The sequence below is a fragment of the Scyliorhinus canicula genome, chromosome 8, assembly GCF_902713615.1.
Source record: "Scyliorhinus canicula chromosome 8, sScyCan1.1, whole genome shotgun sequence".
Lineage (NCBI taxonomy): Eukaryota > Metazoa > Chordata > Chondrichthyes > Carcharhiniformes > Scyliorhinidae > Scyliorhinus > Scyliorhinus canicula.
This window is the reverse complement of record NC_052153.1, coordinates 77,837,794-77,853,836: the sequence shown is the minus strand read 5'-3', so window position 1 is coordinate 77,853,836 and position 16,043 is coordinate 77,837,794. Positions and strand designations below refer to the sequence as shown.

Sequence of the window (16,043 nt, the reverse complement as noted above, 5' to 3'; positions counted from 1 at the left end):
GATGGAATACAAGTTGCATTTCAACACACACAAAAGGTGCAATTTGTCAATATGTCTGGCACAGAAGTCTTTAGCCTCCTGTACTTTTAGTGCTATTTAAAATAAAACAAGCCTAGTGCTATACCTTCATGTTCACTTAAACTTTAGCGACAATGCTTAAGCGCTGACGATCATCTAGAAGAGAGAACTATCTCCAGTTAGATCAGATGTTACTATTTTCCAATAACCATGAAAGAGGGAAGAAATGCTTTACCTGGCTGCAAAAAAAAAGTCCAATTATTCTTCCCCCCCCCCCCCCCCCCCCCCCCCCCGCCAATTCAGAGTTAATTAGGTTTCAGACTATTATAAATTAAATGCAGTTCAGTGGTTCTTTTAAACAATGCTGTGTTGTACAGTATGTCAATACTTGGTCGATGTTATATAGAAGCTACTGTAAGTACCTGCAACATATTTACCTGGTACTGGAACTCAGATTGATATGAGGCCATGTTTTAAAGTGGTTCCCATTTAACCGATTTCTCCTTCCCAATTCCTACAAATCATGTTTCAACCAAGCCCACTATGATAAAGGTGGGGTGTATTTACTCATTGTAGTTAATGGGTAAAAATCACGGCATTATCTTTCCCAATATAGAGGCAGTCCTCAAATAGAAGAGCTTGGTGAACATGCCATCAGTGCTTTTGAAAGGATTGCTGAAAAGAAGTAGTTATGGAACTCAGCAGCTTAAATAATATAACAGAATGATGACCCAAGATAAAATAAACAGAATGCTGGAAATCTAAAGTATAACAAGGAATTATGAGAACACACTTGCAATTCAACTAGCGCCAGAAAGAGAGAAGGTTATGCTGTCGTAGCAAGAGATTTTCTTAAGGTGTTCCTTTTGGGGGAAAAAAGTAATTTCAGATGCTAACTGAATTCTTGTGTTTGACTGCACATCTCAATGTTGCCAGTGAAAAAGTGTATATACTGAAGCTTAACGGAAGTTAAGGAAGATCTCAGGAAGGCACTGCTCATCTTACATTCCATCAAATAGTGCAATTTTTGCACACTAAATGAAAGTTAAATATTCCTGCTACACCTAGAATTCAGCACCTGCAGATTCAATTCCTGCCCTACTTTATCTGATCCTTCAAAGCTTTGCAATATTTACTAAACTAAAACTTTACATAAACAAACCTCTTCTGGACAAAAAGTGCATAACACTGGTGCTCCTTTAAGCAAGGGCAACAACATTCATCATCTTAAGTTCTACATAATAGCAGCCTATTAAAGCAAAATATAAGGTGCATGACTTGTCTAGTAGGACCTTAGCCCATAGACAGTGCCGTTTCATAACATGCAAGCATTGCAGTTACTGCCGCAACTGTGCTTCAGTTAAGTTTGCCAGCTCAATGAGAGCCAGTGCGCCGTGCAGTCGCTCCCGTTGCTCTTGCATACGTCGGTGTGCTGCAGCATGTGGCCCGTTTTTCTCCTCATCTTCATCAGACTGTATGAACTCCAAAGGGTCCTGTTGCTCCTGGTCAGCCTTCTGTCCAGTATTCTTCAGAGGATGGGTACGCTGTTCTCGGGTCTCCCAGTACCTACAGGTAGACAGAATTTGGAAACTCAGCATTTTCAGTTTAAGATGCTCTTCGCTACATCCACCAAGTGGAAATAAACCACTTTGGAACATCTATTCATGTAAAAATACTTCAAAATGAACAGAAAGATCTCAACTGACCATAAACTGCAGTTTCCCCCAATACATTTAGGGTATGCTATGCTGAGAGCTGAGGCAAGTCAACTTATTAGATAGAAGGTAAATTTAAAGATGTCACATGAAGGAAAAGGGTCACCATCACATATACTCCCCAATCTCGCAGCATTTCCTTCAGGATCCTTTCTGCCAAGTGTGCCTGTTACCCCCATCCTCAATAAAGATATAATGTGGCACCAGCTGGCAGGTTTTTTCTTTCTAGACTTGTCTCCCTAACCAGTTGTACTAAATTTGTGTTTGAAATGGGGTTCATACTGCCCACCAAGGAGTGGGCAGAAGCAAGTCAGAGAAGCAAGTCAGACCACCCTCCGTTGCGGGGGGGGGGGGGGGGATGCAGCACGGTAGCAAAGTGGTTAGCATAGTTGATTCACAGCACCAGGGTCCCAGGTTCGATTCCCGGCTTGGGTCACTGTGCAGAGTTTGCATGTTCTCCCCGTGTCTGCGTGGGTGAAACTAATATCGCCATTACTATTGAGAGTGTAACTTCATACACACATGCTGCATGTAAAATCCTCACCCAGTCTGACCTACACACTAGGTGAAGAATGGTTCAGGTGCTCAATAGCAGCAGGCCCTACACTTGCTTCTTTGGACCTGTATCACACATGCACATGTATAGCTTTCCCCAGAAATATGTACCTAACATTTGGGTCTTTTAAAAAAGGAGCACTGGAAACAAAACCAACCACTTAAAAGAAGAACCAATCTCTATCCATAAAATATCAGAGAGTCCACGGCAAATTCAGGGAAGAGAGCTTCTCCTCTGCAGCCACACAAACTAATAAATTTGCTATGTTGCAGTAGCAGCAAAGATAAACTTTGGGGCAGCACGGTAGCATTGTGGGTAGCACAATCGCTTCACAGCTCCAGGGTCCCAGGTTAGATTCTGGCTTGGGTCACTGTCTGTGCGGAGTCTGCACATCCTCCCCGTGTGTGCGTGGGTTTCCTCCGGGTGCTCCGCTTTCCTCCCACAGTCCAAAGATGTGCAGGTTAGGTGGATTGGCCATGATAAATTGCCCTTAGTGTCCAAAATTGCCCTTAGTGTTGGGTGGGGTTACGGGGATAGGGGGAGGTGTTAACCTTGGGTAGGGTGCTCTTTCCAAGAGCCAGTGCAGACTTGATGGGCCGAATGGCCTCCTTCTGCACTGTAAATTCTCTGTAAACTCAACCACAATCGGGTGAACAGTTTCAGAAGCAATTCTAATGAGTGAAATTTGATTTGATTTATTATTGTCACATGTATTAGTATACAGTGAAATGTATTGTTTCTTGCATGCTATACAAACAATGCATACTGTACACTGGGAAGAAAGGAGAGACTGCAGAATATAATGTTACAGTTATAGCAAGGTGTAGAGAAAAGATTAACTTAAGTAATTGAATGAGAACATTGTTACAGAGTTTAAAAGAGTTAGAATGAAGTTTTAGAAGCATAGAACGAGAGTAAAAGATAGAATTAGAGGGTATGCTGGGCACAGCTTGCAAGAAGTCACCTCGCTCCAGCACCATCTCTAAATTATACAAGTGAAAGTTACAATACAAGATCTAGAATAGAGACCATTAGGAATCTGGACATCTAGCTTTGGCATTGTGCAAGCACTATGTGCAAGCACTATAAATCCTACCTAATTAAGACAATTAAGCTTAGAACATGACTCTCCTTACAAACCAAATAGATTCTGAAAGTGCTCTCATTGATGCCAAACTCTGCACAATTTACAATGTGTTCAAAGCAGTAGTCAAGACCTGACTCCTTCTCCCTTCACCATTAGATCAAATACTTCGATGGTAGGTGGAATTCAGCACTCCACCTGTAAGGCATCCAATTCTCAAAAGAATTTGTCCAACAAATTTCACATTTCTTCCCAAACCTTAATCCAAATCTCTATCTGAATGAAGACTTATGGATTTGTTTCCAGGGTGAATAATTGGATACTTAAACAACTAGTGGCAACTGTGGATTATTAGCGGATACACTGAAAATAAAAATAAATAAGCCTTATTCCTAAAGATAGTCTTTCTAAACATACTCACTTTGCCAGCCATTCTGCAACAGCCTTGTTGTCTGCAGCATGTGCTTTGTTTTCTTCATTGGACACTTCATCTCTCCGTAAACGTGCGTAAGGATGCTTGGTGCAATGGCGGTTAGCATGTGTAAACCTGCTTCCACAGCCTGTGCAAAAACCAAATGTTGCATCACCTTTCTCATATAAAATGCATCTCTCTTAAACAGGTTAATTCAGAGGAAATGATTCCCAAGTTAAGCCTCAATAAGGCCCCCAATGCAATGCAAAAATACTGTTATGGGCCAGGGTTTAAAAAGGATTTACCTGACCTATAACTTTTTGTTGAACTTGGCTAGGATGAGCACAAGCACCTTCCTTTCAACAGACTTCTTACATGCTTTTAATCAAGAAAACAAGCTTTATTCTAAGAATTTAGTTTACATTTGTATAAGAACGCACAGCAACAATTTTTTATCAATTACAAAAATAAAGACCCCGCACAGCTTCAGTAATCTATGTATAACCCTTAATGAATTCCCCTTTCACTGACTGTTCCAATTCAATAACAAAATCCAAGTAAAACCAGAAACCCCTTTTCAAAGGCGTGGCTCAGCACACAGCATTCCCACTTGTAGATGACTGTTGTTATTGATACTCCGTTCCCCTTTTCAAACAGCAGATTTGAATTCCTTCCAGAAAGCAATGATCTCTTTTAAGTTACCAAGCAGTCTGGAACAGATTTTAAAATGAAGATAGGGAGAGGCAGGCCCAAAAAAACTTCTGTTATCTATCGGAGTCCACATCAGCCAAATGTGAAAGCGAAACCAAAAAACTCAGCCCCAGCTCAGTTCCACCCGCAAAAATTACATCACTGAAGTCATGTGATAAGACAAAAACCTTTCTTAAAGGGACACTCACATGACAATACTTTGCCCAGCAGCATTTGCTCTTTCTTCTTTGGGTGAAAATTTGGATTGGGAGCACAGAAAATTCCATACCACACAATTACAAGTATTTTAATTTCGCTCGATTTGCAGAATTGCCCCTCTCATTTGCAAAGAAGGCAGTGAACATGAATTCATCAACACATTAATGAGTGGTGCCCCTGTATTTACATTAAGCCCTCCACATTCCATATCATAAATCAATTGATCCCCCACCATTAAAAGACACAAGATGCCCAGAACTCACCAAGTGAAAGCCTAAAGATCTGGTTTTACTGCTGGATCAGCCCGTTCCACAGTAGAGACATGAAACAAGAAGTTTGATCACTTACCAGTTTCGGAGCAAGCAAATGGCTTTTCCCCAGTGTGAAGGCGCTGATGAGTTTTTAGCTGCCCACTCTGAACAAATGCTTTCCCACAGTTTGGGTAGTCGCATAAATAAGGTCTTTCACCTAAAAGAAGCCCATAGTAATACAAAGAATTAAAAATTAGAATTCTTTTCCAGTAGCTCATATGAAAAAATTATAAATTTTACAGGATTCAGTGTAAGTATTTGCAAGTATGATTTGAAACTGCTCTTGCAGGAATTTGAACCATTGGCCAAATTTAGAAAAGGCAGTTACAATATTTAAGTTTCTAAGAATTTAAAATTGCAGCAAATAGTTAATCATCTAAAGTGAATACTGTGTACTAAATAATTCTATTCTGTCTATACCCAGTTATTATTCAATTTAAGGAAACAAAATGTGTTTACGGTTAGGGTTCTGCCTTGTTTTATATACCCGTTGAGTGCAATACTTTCAGTTGGTGCTAATGACTACATTGTGGGTGCACTCAATTATGGGATAAAATGAAGAGGTGAGCACTAGAAGAAATGTCCAAATGTTCCTTGCTGACTTGCGAAATAAGAATTACTTTTATTGCAAGTCAATAGTTCAGTCTCCACTTAAAAAGTTGAAATCTGTTCAGTTATACAAATGTCCAAAATTATGACAATTGTCGCGCATTTCAATTTACATGCATTAAAAAAGTCCATCATTTCCAATTTAGAAAATCTTTGACACAAAATATGAACTAATAAATGTTAGCAGACACACTCAAAAAAAACTAACCTAACCGTATCCGTGCAAGAATAGTTTAATACGGATATGGGGAATCCACACCGAGTAAAATAAGAAACAGAGTTTTATTTACAATAACGATATGCACACAACCCGGTAGATCGCTCCCAGGTTCCTCTCTGGTACAGTGTCTTACTGGTCGACCTCGATACATGGGTTCATTGAGATACCCCGCTCTTAGCAGGAGAGCTCGTACTCATAGAATCATCGAATCTTTACAGTATATAAGGAGGCCATACACCCATCGACCTTTGGAGAGAGTATCCTCCCTAGACCCACACCCCGACCATAACACAGTAACTCCACCAGATCTTTTGACCACTCAGGGACAATTTATCATGGCCAATCCACCCAACCTTTGAACTGTGGGAGGAAACCGGAGCACCCAGAGGAAACCCACGCAGGCACGGGGAGAACGTGCAGACTCCACAGTCACCCAAGGCCGGAATTGAACCCGGATCCCTGGCACTGTAAGGATACAGTGCTAACCACTGTGCCAAGGAGCACAGGGAAGACAAACATTACCACCCTGTAGGTTCCACGTGGGATGTTACAGATAGTTACAGCAAAACCATCACAACCACACATTAATCACACTTTGTGGCCTTTAAAAAGAACTGTCCACGTTATATACAACTGTACTTTAGCAATGAAGATTTGTACTAAATGGCACAAGTTTCCCTCATAAAAGGAGAACCATGAGATCTGCTAGTGTTGAAAGAAAACGGTAGTCTCATTCAAATGAATTATCTTTCAACTTCGCAAATTTACTCATTCATTACGAGCGCAATTTTACTAAATAGCAATAGGAAGCGGCTGGCTAAAGAGCTGGCTTTTAAAGCAGACCAAGGCAGGCCAGCAGCACGGTTCAATTCCCATGCCAGCCTCCCCGAACAGGCGCCGGGATGTGGCGACTAGGGGCTTTTCGCAGTAACTTCATTTGAAGCCTACTTGTGATAATAAGCGATTTTCATTTCAAGATCCAACAATTTGTTATTAGCTAAAAAGTGTCAATCTGGACATGCAGGCGAAAATGAGCAATTACCCTGGTTAATAACAGGTGTAAGGCTGGAAACAAAGTTAGATGATCCAATAAGCTAAACACTCTGGAATTAGAACAGTTTAAAGTAAAACTTTGATGATAAATAATAAAGACTGCGCAAAAGCCGAAATGAAAAATAAAAGTACCGTGCAGTGCCTTCTGCTGATTACATTAGATTATTCCTGGATAATTGCTACCAAGTTATAGACTGATGATGACAAGCCGCAATAATTAAAATGTTCCATACTACTGGAAGTCAGGACTTAACTGCAGAATTACGTGTGCAAAAATAAAGGTGCAAGTTACAAAGTGATCATTGGCATTCCATTATTTATATCAGGAGATCATCCCCTGCATAAAGCAAAGATTGTGGTTATACTTCCTATGCTACCCACCAAAGGTTCTACATCTTACCAGTGTGTGTTCTTTTGTGAGCTTGTAAGGATTTCTCACGAGGAAACACTCGGTTACAAATATTACAGCGAATTCTGCTTGAGGAGTGTTCGCCCTCGTTTATCAGATCACGGATGAGCTCTGCTCTTGGCCGGCCACGTCTGGTCCCATCCTGAAATAAGACATCGCGATCTGGATTAATAATTTATTCTCTCATTAATATCAGAGGTATGTAGCATTTGTTGACTTTTGGTGCAATAGGCAAGATTGTAAATAGTTCTGCCGAAATCCTCCACAAAAGACCCTGACGCTTTCTTAAAAAACAATTCAGGAAATCTCCAAACTGAGCTGAGGAATCTAGTTAGTTTCTCAGAGTTCAATACAGAAAGCACACTCCAAGCTTAGGGAGTTCTGCAAAGGTTGGCACGGCATAAGACTTCAGCACTGCCCTCAAGTGAGTATAGGGACTAATGATTGTAAAACCACATTGCTCAATAGCATACAGATTCATCTTTTCACTCCTTGTTCAACCTCCTATCTCATAGTGTAATGGAATTGAATGGGGAGAATAAATTAGCCCCAGCAACCGGTTTATCTACTGGCATGCCTACAGCAGTAGGAGCCCTAATGTTTCGAACTCAACATGCCAATTTTCCTTTCAGACAGCCCTGAAAACCCACTATTGCCCTTCCTCATGTTTTTTCTTTGGTTTGATACCAGTTTTGTTTTTAAGACGTTTTAATTTATACTTGTTGCTGCTCTAATCCAACAGAGCACATTAATGAGCCAAATTCACCTGACCAACCAACTAACAATTAACCTGGAACATTCTGAACCTGTTTTGTTCAGATATAATAATCTTTATTATTGTCACAAATGGGTTACATTAATGCTACAATTAAGTTACTGTGAAAATCCCCAAGTCGTCAAGCTCCAGTGCCTGTTCGGGTACACTGAGGGGGAATTCAGAATGTCCAAATCACCTAGCAAGCATGTCTTTCAGGACTTGTGAGGGGAAACCAGAGCACCTGGAGGAAACTCACGCAGACACTGGGAGAACATGCAGACTCCGCACATACAGTGACCCAAGCGAGGAATGGAACCTGGGACCCTGGAGCTGTGAAACAACAGTGCTAACCACTGTGCTATGGTGCCACTACCAAGTGGGGCTCACACCTTTCAAATCAGGTGCATCATCTTGGAACCAAAATAAACCCTTCAGACTATTTTTACACACAGCACCGAGGACCCGGGTTTGATCCCGGCCCACTGTCCGTGTGGAGTTTGCATATTCTCCCAGTGTCTGCGTGGGTCTCATCCCCACAACCCAAAGATGTGCAGGTAGGTAGTAGGCCATGTTAAATTACCCCTTAATTGGATGTTTTTCAAACACTGTTCTTACTACTTCCCCTATGCTTTAAAGAGTAGTCAGTAAATGGTCAGCATGTATTTGTGTGTTTCAAGAGAGAATCCCACCAACAGCACAGTGAGCAGCACAACTCTGCTTACAAAGCCACCCTAGCTGTGGTACACCCCATGAAAGCACAGCTACAATACATGTAGGTGCAGACTTTCAGCAGTAGCTGCCTAACTCTGGAGCACTGCCGTTGGCAGGCAATCACAAACTGGATGGTTTGACACAAGAACTAAAATTGTCAAACAAATTCCTGCGGGTGAAGGGTGGTGCACTGGCATCAGTCCACACATTCAAAATTTAATCATCCGAAAGTGACAATCAGGTAACTGCAAACGGAGCAGCTGGATATGGTGCAGTTAGAACTGGGGAGAGGGGATGGCATTGGCGCGCTGGAGTTTTGACAAGCTCTCCAGGAAGTGATTTCATTCATTTGAATTGCTTCCTCTATCCACAGTAAATGAATCAGCAGCAAGCCTGGCGGGAAAGCAACGGGATTAGGGTTTAAATGTGGTAACGGGCTGAGGGCGTACTCCAGCCCACAGTGAGCTCTCCCTGGGCACTGCCACTCTCTATATTTCCTCCTCCATCCCCCCTTGTACACACACACTCCCTGAAAATGGGCGCCAAGCGGAGTCAGGCAAACTCCACAGTTACAGCCCGCCAGCCCCGCGCTCAAACCCACCCTCTAACATCAACTATTCAAAACTACATCTTTAAAAAAAATCCTTAATGTTTAAATCATTCAGACCGCTGGTGTGGAATCTCAGCTTGAACATTTTGTTTTAAAGGCAAAGTCTACTGGAGTCCACTTCACTTTCTATTCCCGGCGCTAATACAGTGCTGGTAGTTTTTGCTATGACATTTTGGGGGGGGGGGGGGGGGGGGGGCTTTTGCCGATCTTCACTCACCGACCGACCTGTGAAAGATGATCCAGTTCCCGATGCAGAGCCGCCGCTGTCCCGCACTGGGCTTCCCTGGCGCCGGAGCCGGTGAACGGGGCGCCAGGGCTGAGGGTGACATTGTGGGCGTTCTCGCCCCACCGCCACGGGTACACCATGAAATCACTGAAGCCCGGGCTGGTGGGGCTAACATCCAGGCGCTTGGGCTTGATCGGGGTGGTCTTAATGACCGACACACGCCTGGGAGAGCCGCCGGTGATCTGACTCTCCGCCATCGCAAGGACGGTGCCCGCAGGAGGAGAAGAAGCGGCGGAGAGAGGGGGAAACAGTGAAAATAAATAAATAAAACGGCTGTGACGGAGCAGCCTCTCAGACACAAACTCCCGCGTTTAAGCATTTCCCGCCTTTTCTGCAGAAACCAACCGAACCCGGCTACGTCACAATGCTTGATTGACAGCTCCATTCATGGTTTGGAACGTCCGGCGCGCTTTGCTGATTGGCTGAGCTCAGCTTTTCCCCGCCAGAATTCATAACGTCTCCTTGCAACTGAGCCCATGAGTTGTTTTCTTTTATGGTTAAAGAGACAAGAGGCGTTGGGATATGCCCCCGCTTTATGCAAATAATATTGTACATCTGCCGGGCTCGGCATCCACAATAGGTGCGGTGTGTTTGTGTGACCCATGCCTGCACAAAGCCAGTACTGTACTCCTGGAGATGCATTCATTTATATAGTATGTTTATAAAAATAATCTGGGTCAGCTCAGCAGGTCTGGAGAAGCGGCGTATGGACTCGAAACGTTAACTCCATTTCTCTGTCCACAGACGGCAGTGTCTGCTGAGATTTTCCAACATTTCCTGTTTTTATTTCAGATTCCCAGCATCAGCGGTATTTCGCTTTTATTCCAGACCAAAACTATAATGGAAAAAAGGGCTAACTCTTGAGGTGCAGAGAACTAAGAGTTATGCTGAGTTGTAAATCCGCTGATTTTGTTGGTTGATTTGCGCCAGGGTGATCAGCTTTTATAAAATAAAAGACACTTCCACCTTGGAATGATGGGGGTACTGCTAACTATAAGAGTAGGGGTAAGCAAGAGGTCGGTGCTGTTACGTATTGACTTTTAAATGTATATAGTTGTACAAAGTTGCATATCAGTACATGTAATCGTAGTTATGACCTCTGGCTAGCGGGTGGCGCCAGACATCACGTGACTGGAGTGACCTGGCAGGTTGTAATAGGATTTACAGCAGGATAGTCGCATTGAGAGTAGCTCCCTAGGAATTCAAGTAACTTTGTCTGTATATAAATCTGTTAGTTATCTTTCCCCATGTTTGACAATAAATCATCGTTCTAGTTGAACACATATATGTTCTGTGTGTATCTTTATCATCCGTGGAACCACAGAACACAACAGGCAGGGTGGATGTGTTTCAATATGAGGGGTCTTTTTGAGACCATAATAATGGCAGGGGGACAGAAATCAAGTCAAACTTGCAACCTATAAGTAGGGTGTAAGGCAATGGACCAAGTGCTGGCAAGTGGAATTAGGTAGGCAGATCATGGCCTTTAATGCGTTGGTGCAGACCCGATGGGCTGAAGGGCCTCTTCTGCACTGCAGTATTCTGTGAAAGATTCTGAAGAGTCACATTGACAAACATTAACTCTGGGGTGAATTCTCCGCCAGTGGGATTCTCCGTTCGTCCGGCAGCGCACCCCTGGTGGCGTGATGTGGGTACAATGGGAAATCCTATTAGCCAGCAGTGGAATGGAAAATGCCACTGTCAGTAACTGCGCACCACTCTTTTTCTCTCCGCAAATGCCAGAGCTGCGGAGTTTATCCAGTATTTTCTGTTTTTATTTTAGATCTCTATTATCCGCAGTATTTTACTTTTATCACAACACATTGTTGCGTCACAAAATTATAATCTCTCCACTGGTCAGAATCAATTGCAGTCCCTCTAGAATTATTCAAACTCACCCTGGAGATTCTCTGGATCAGTTTACCATTAAACTTGCCACAAAGTTCACAATTAACAACATCGGTACACTTTTAACAATGTGATAATTATTAATGCACTGGTTCCAATAAATTAGAAATAATCACACTTTTATACTCAAAATGCTGGAATTTTTTTAGAAATCATTTGCTAGTTGTGGGTGTCACTGGTTAGGCCAGCATTTAGTGCCCATCCCTAGTTGCCCTTCAGAAGGTGGTAGTGCCTTCTTGAACTGCGGCAGTCCCTGAGGTGCAGGTACACCCACTGTGCTGTTAGGGAGGGAATTCCTTTCTTTCAATTCCCCATGTGGCTGGTGGACTGATACATTGTTACTTGGCACATGACTGCAATGCCACTGTGAATGTGGCACCCTGGTAAATATATTCACAGAGGACAGGATTTTCTGGATGATGGGATTTCCTGCCCCAACACCAGAGGAGTCAACAGGGAACACATCCCTGCTGATCCTGGCTTACTTGCAGCCATTTGATGCTCAGTGGAGCATTAATTACCTAAGTTGGCTTCCAGTGACGGGGATGTGCTGAGCAATCACACACCATCTGCTCTCTTCCGAAAGACAGAATAATAAGCACTTTTAGCTGGATTTAGCCCACAAAATCAGATTAAAACACCCCCTCACCCTCAACAATACTAAATACAGCTAGGATTCCAGGAAGCAGCAGTTCGAGAGGCAGCAGAGACACCAAAAATCGGCGGCAAGGAATAGGAGCAAGAGGATCAGCGGACCCACGAGGCGAGGGGTCTCTGACACTCCCAAGAGAGGGAGACCAGTGACCTGTAAAATGAGCTCCACCCCGCCACCCTCCGGCCAGGTGATGGATGAAGGTGTTCCTCACCACAGAACTGAAGGAGACAAGGGCCGACATTAAGGCTGAAATAAAGGTAGCAATCAAGGTGGCGGAGGTGCTGACCACCATCAGGTGGCCTTTGACAGTATGGGAAAGGACTAGAGAAAGCCTCAGCGGACCAGAGCGACGAAATTGTCGGCCTGGAGGCCGAAATTAAGAGGTTGGTAGTGACCCAGGGGAAACTGAAAGGGAAAGTGGAGGACCAAGAAAATGGGTGAAGATGACAAAATATCAGAATAGTGCACCTTCCAGAGGGAATTGAGGGCAGGATCATCACCGTCACTGGAACCCAACCTTAGGTAATCAATGCTCCATTGAGCATCAAATGGCTGGATCCCGACTGACTACGTGGCCCAAACACTGGGTAACCAAGTGGGGAGGGACACTTCCCCAAACTTCCGCAAGCCGCCGGAGATCGTCAGGGCTCACAGGTCCCTCCAGCTGAAACCCAAGGCGGTGGAGCAGCCGAGAGCGGTCATTGCCTAGCTGCACAGGTACCAGGACCGAGAAAGGATCTTTCACTGGGCCACACAAACAAAGGCTTGCAGCTGGGAGAGAAACACAATCAGAGTCTTGGGGCAGACCTGGCAAAGCACAGAATTTAACAGGGCAAATATGGTCCTGTACAAGAACATTATTAAATTCGGGATGTATTACCCTGCCAAACTCTGGGTAACATACCAGAACAGGGAACATTATTTCACTGCCCCGGTAGATGTGGACGTGTTCGTCCAAAAAAATGGACTAGACAGACAACAAGGGAAACAGTGATAAGGCGAAAACAGAGCAGGCAGAGAAAAAACAATGGACAATTTGTGTGGGGCTGTATCGCCCCATTATGAATAGGGAACCAGTTTGCAGAAAGGAGGGGCTGAGTGCAGCAGAGCGCAGGAGAGGGTGAGGAGGAGATACCAACATGGCGGGCATGGAAGAGGGTCAGACCGACCCCAGGAGGGAATCCACCACACTAGCGCAAAATCTACCGCCAAAAGATATGAGTGAGGAATGGCCGCGTTGCATCTCCCCCCAGGGAGAGAGCACTAGCAAAAGGGAAGGGACACAACACCAAGAAGGAGGAAGCAGAGAGGTAACAGGAGGGGGGGCTGCGGGTGAAGTACAGGCAGCAAGAGGGGGGGGACACAAATCCGCAGGAGGAATAAAATGGGGGGGGGGCTCTAGACTGGCTTCAGCAAGTCACTCTTGGAAACATAGAACAAGATGGCACAGCAAGCAGCCACTTTGGAGCGTCTCTGAACAAACGGAAAAATCCAGAGTGTAGAGCCTCACCCACATGGCGTATTTAAGACTATGTGGAGTTCAACCAGAAAGGGGAGCTGTCGGCAGCCATATTTTGGGAGGCACTGAAGGCAGTGGGCCAAGGGGAGATTATCTCATTTAAGCGCATGAGGATAGGAAAAGGAGGAAGGAATACGGGTGTTTACTGAACAAGATAGTCAAAATAGATAGGGAGTATTTCAAGGCGCCTATCACGGAGAGATTGGCGAGAAAGAAAAAGCTACAAGGACAATTCGATAGGTTGATGACAGGGAGGGCGGTGGGGCAGTTGCGTAGGGAAAGGGGGGTGCAGTACGAGTACGGGAAAAAGGCAAGTTGAATATTGGCACACCAACTGGGAAGGCAGGCCGCGTCCAGGGAAATATGGAAGATACGGACTGGGGCAGGGGATATGGTGACGGGGCCGGGGAAGATAAATGAGACATTTAGGGAATACCATAAAGAGCTGCACAGCGTGGACCCAGGGTGTAAAGAAGGGGACACGAGGCTGTTTTTAGATGGGTTTGATTTTTTGCAATTGGAGGAAGAGGCAGGCACTAAAGGAGCCTTTGGGGCTGAGGGAGGTATTGGACAGTATAAGGGGTCTGAAGTTGGGGAAGGCCCTGGGGCCGGATGGTTACATGTCAGAATTTTAAAAGGAGTTTGTGTCGGAACTCGCACCGCATCTGTTGGGGGCATTTAGCGAGATACTGCAGAAGGGGGAGCTGCTGGAGACGATGGTGCAGGCAACGTTCGCATTGATACCAAAGAAGGGGAAGGACCTGTTAGAATGTGGGTCGTACAGGCCCATATCACTGTTAAATACAAATATAAACGTGCTGGCTAAGTTGGTGGGGCAGGGGGTGAGGCGAAGAGTCAAAGTGGCTGATGGGCACGGAGTGGCCCGGACACCCCGCCGCTAATACCAAAAGTAGAGGAGACAGTAATGACTCTTAATTTTTTGGACACCCTACCAGTAGACGCACAACATATTCGGTTGTGGACGCAAAAAGACCCAGTTTTAGCCAAGATGAAGCATTTACTGCTAACAGGGGAACTGGAAAGACCAGGGGAGCCCCATATGCACCCATACTGGAGCAGAAGGGACCAAATAACCGTTGAAGACGGTATCCTATTATGGGGAGCCCGGGTAATAGTCCCAGCTCAGGGCCGTCGGGCAATCTTAACCGAATTACATCACGGACACCCAGGGGTGTCTAAAATGAAGATGCTAGCTCGAAGCTACGTTTGGTGGCCAGGATTGGACACAGACATAGCAGCCTTGGTACGTCGGTGCCAGGAGTGCCAACAGGGGCAAAGAGTGCCACCAGCTGCGCCATTGCACCCGTGGGAATGGCCAGGCAGACCGTGGACCCGCCTGCATATTGACCACGCCGGCCCTTTCATGGGCTCAATCGTTTGGTCTGTGGTATAAATAACATGGCAATGCAGAGAAACCTTTTAGGCAAAACCTCCTTGGCTTTTCAACAGGCATTGCAGAGCTCTTTGACCCACGAAAGCGCAGAACGCGGAGTCCAGGAGATACAAGGGTTGGAGGTGAACATTTTGAGGCATCATCCCCTAATGTGACGTCCCGGACCATCCTCTGCAACGACATTGGCCTCTGGACAAGGAGCTGGCCACCGAGACGTGGGACGTCCCCAGACTCGGCTGCAAGTGCTTCCAGCCTGTGTGCGTATGCGAGCACCGGTCGAAGCGTAACCGCAGGCAGCAGGAGGGCCAACATTCCAGGCTCCCCAGTCGAGGTAGGTGTCAGCCCCGGGGCCGGGCCTTGCATCTAAATGGCCCAGAAGAGGCAGAGGATGAGGCTGAGATGCAGCTGAACTGTTTGGCAGCGCCCCGTGTGGCCCCTATTCGTGTCCCAATAAAGTGAATGACCGTATGCTCCAAATAGAGCTGGATACAGGAGCAGCCGTTTCTGCAATGATCTTATTGATCTTATTAAACAGAGCTTGCACACTCTGACTTTGGCTGACATGGCGGCTTATTTGGCCACTTATACTGGGGAATGGCTGAATATTGTGGGGTCCATCCTTGAACCGGTAGTTTGCTCCTCCAATCACAAGCCATTTCTTTCTGGTGTTTGTTGTTGCTAGGACCACTAGTGAGTGAACTGGCAGCAAATGTGTGAGAGAATCAATCTCTGATTGGAGGAGCAGGTTTCTTCAGCCTGAGGCCTGGAAATACGATGCAAGTGGCAGTGATGAGTCTGTCGGGAAGAAGGAAGTTTTTCAGTGGGGAGCGGGGGGTGAGGTGAAGAGTCAAAGTGGCTGATGGGCACGGGGAAAGTGGCTGCCGAGG

General features: G+C 45.1%; 1 protein-coding gene across 1 annotated transcript; it reads right to left on the bottom strand.

Annotated features, from left to right (window-relative positions):
- Positions 1–315: 315 nt before the first annotated feature.
- znf367 (zinc finger protein 367) lies at positions 316–9,970 on the bottom strand. Its single transcript, XM_038804786.1, has 5 exons — positions 9,600–9,970; positions 7,288–7,438; positions 5,043–5,162; positions 3,795–3,933; positions 316–1,584 (listed from the first exon to the last, which is right to left on the bottom strand). Exons 1-5 carry the CDS (start codon positions 9,855–9,857, stop codon positions 1,356–1,358), a joined length of 897 nt encoding a protein of 298 aa, XP_038660714.1. The 5' UTR covers positions 9,858–9,970; the 3' UTR covers positions 316–1,355.
- Between the last annotated feature and the right edge of the window lie 6,073 nt (positions 9,971–16,043).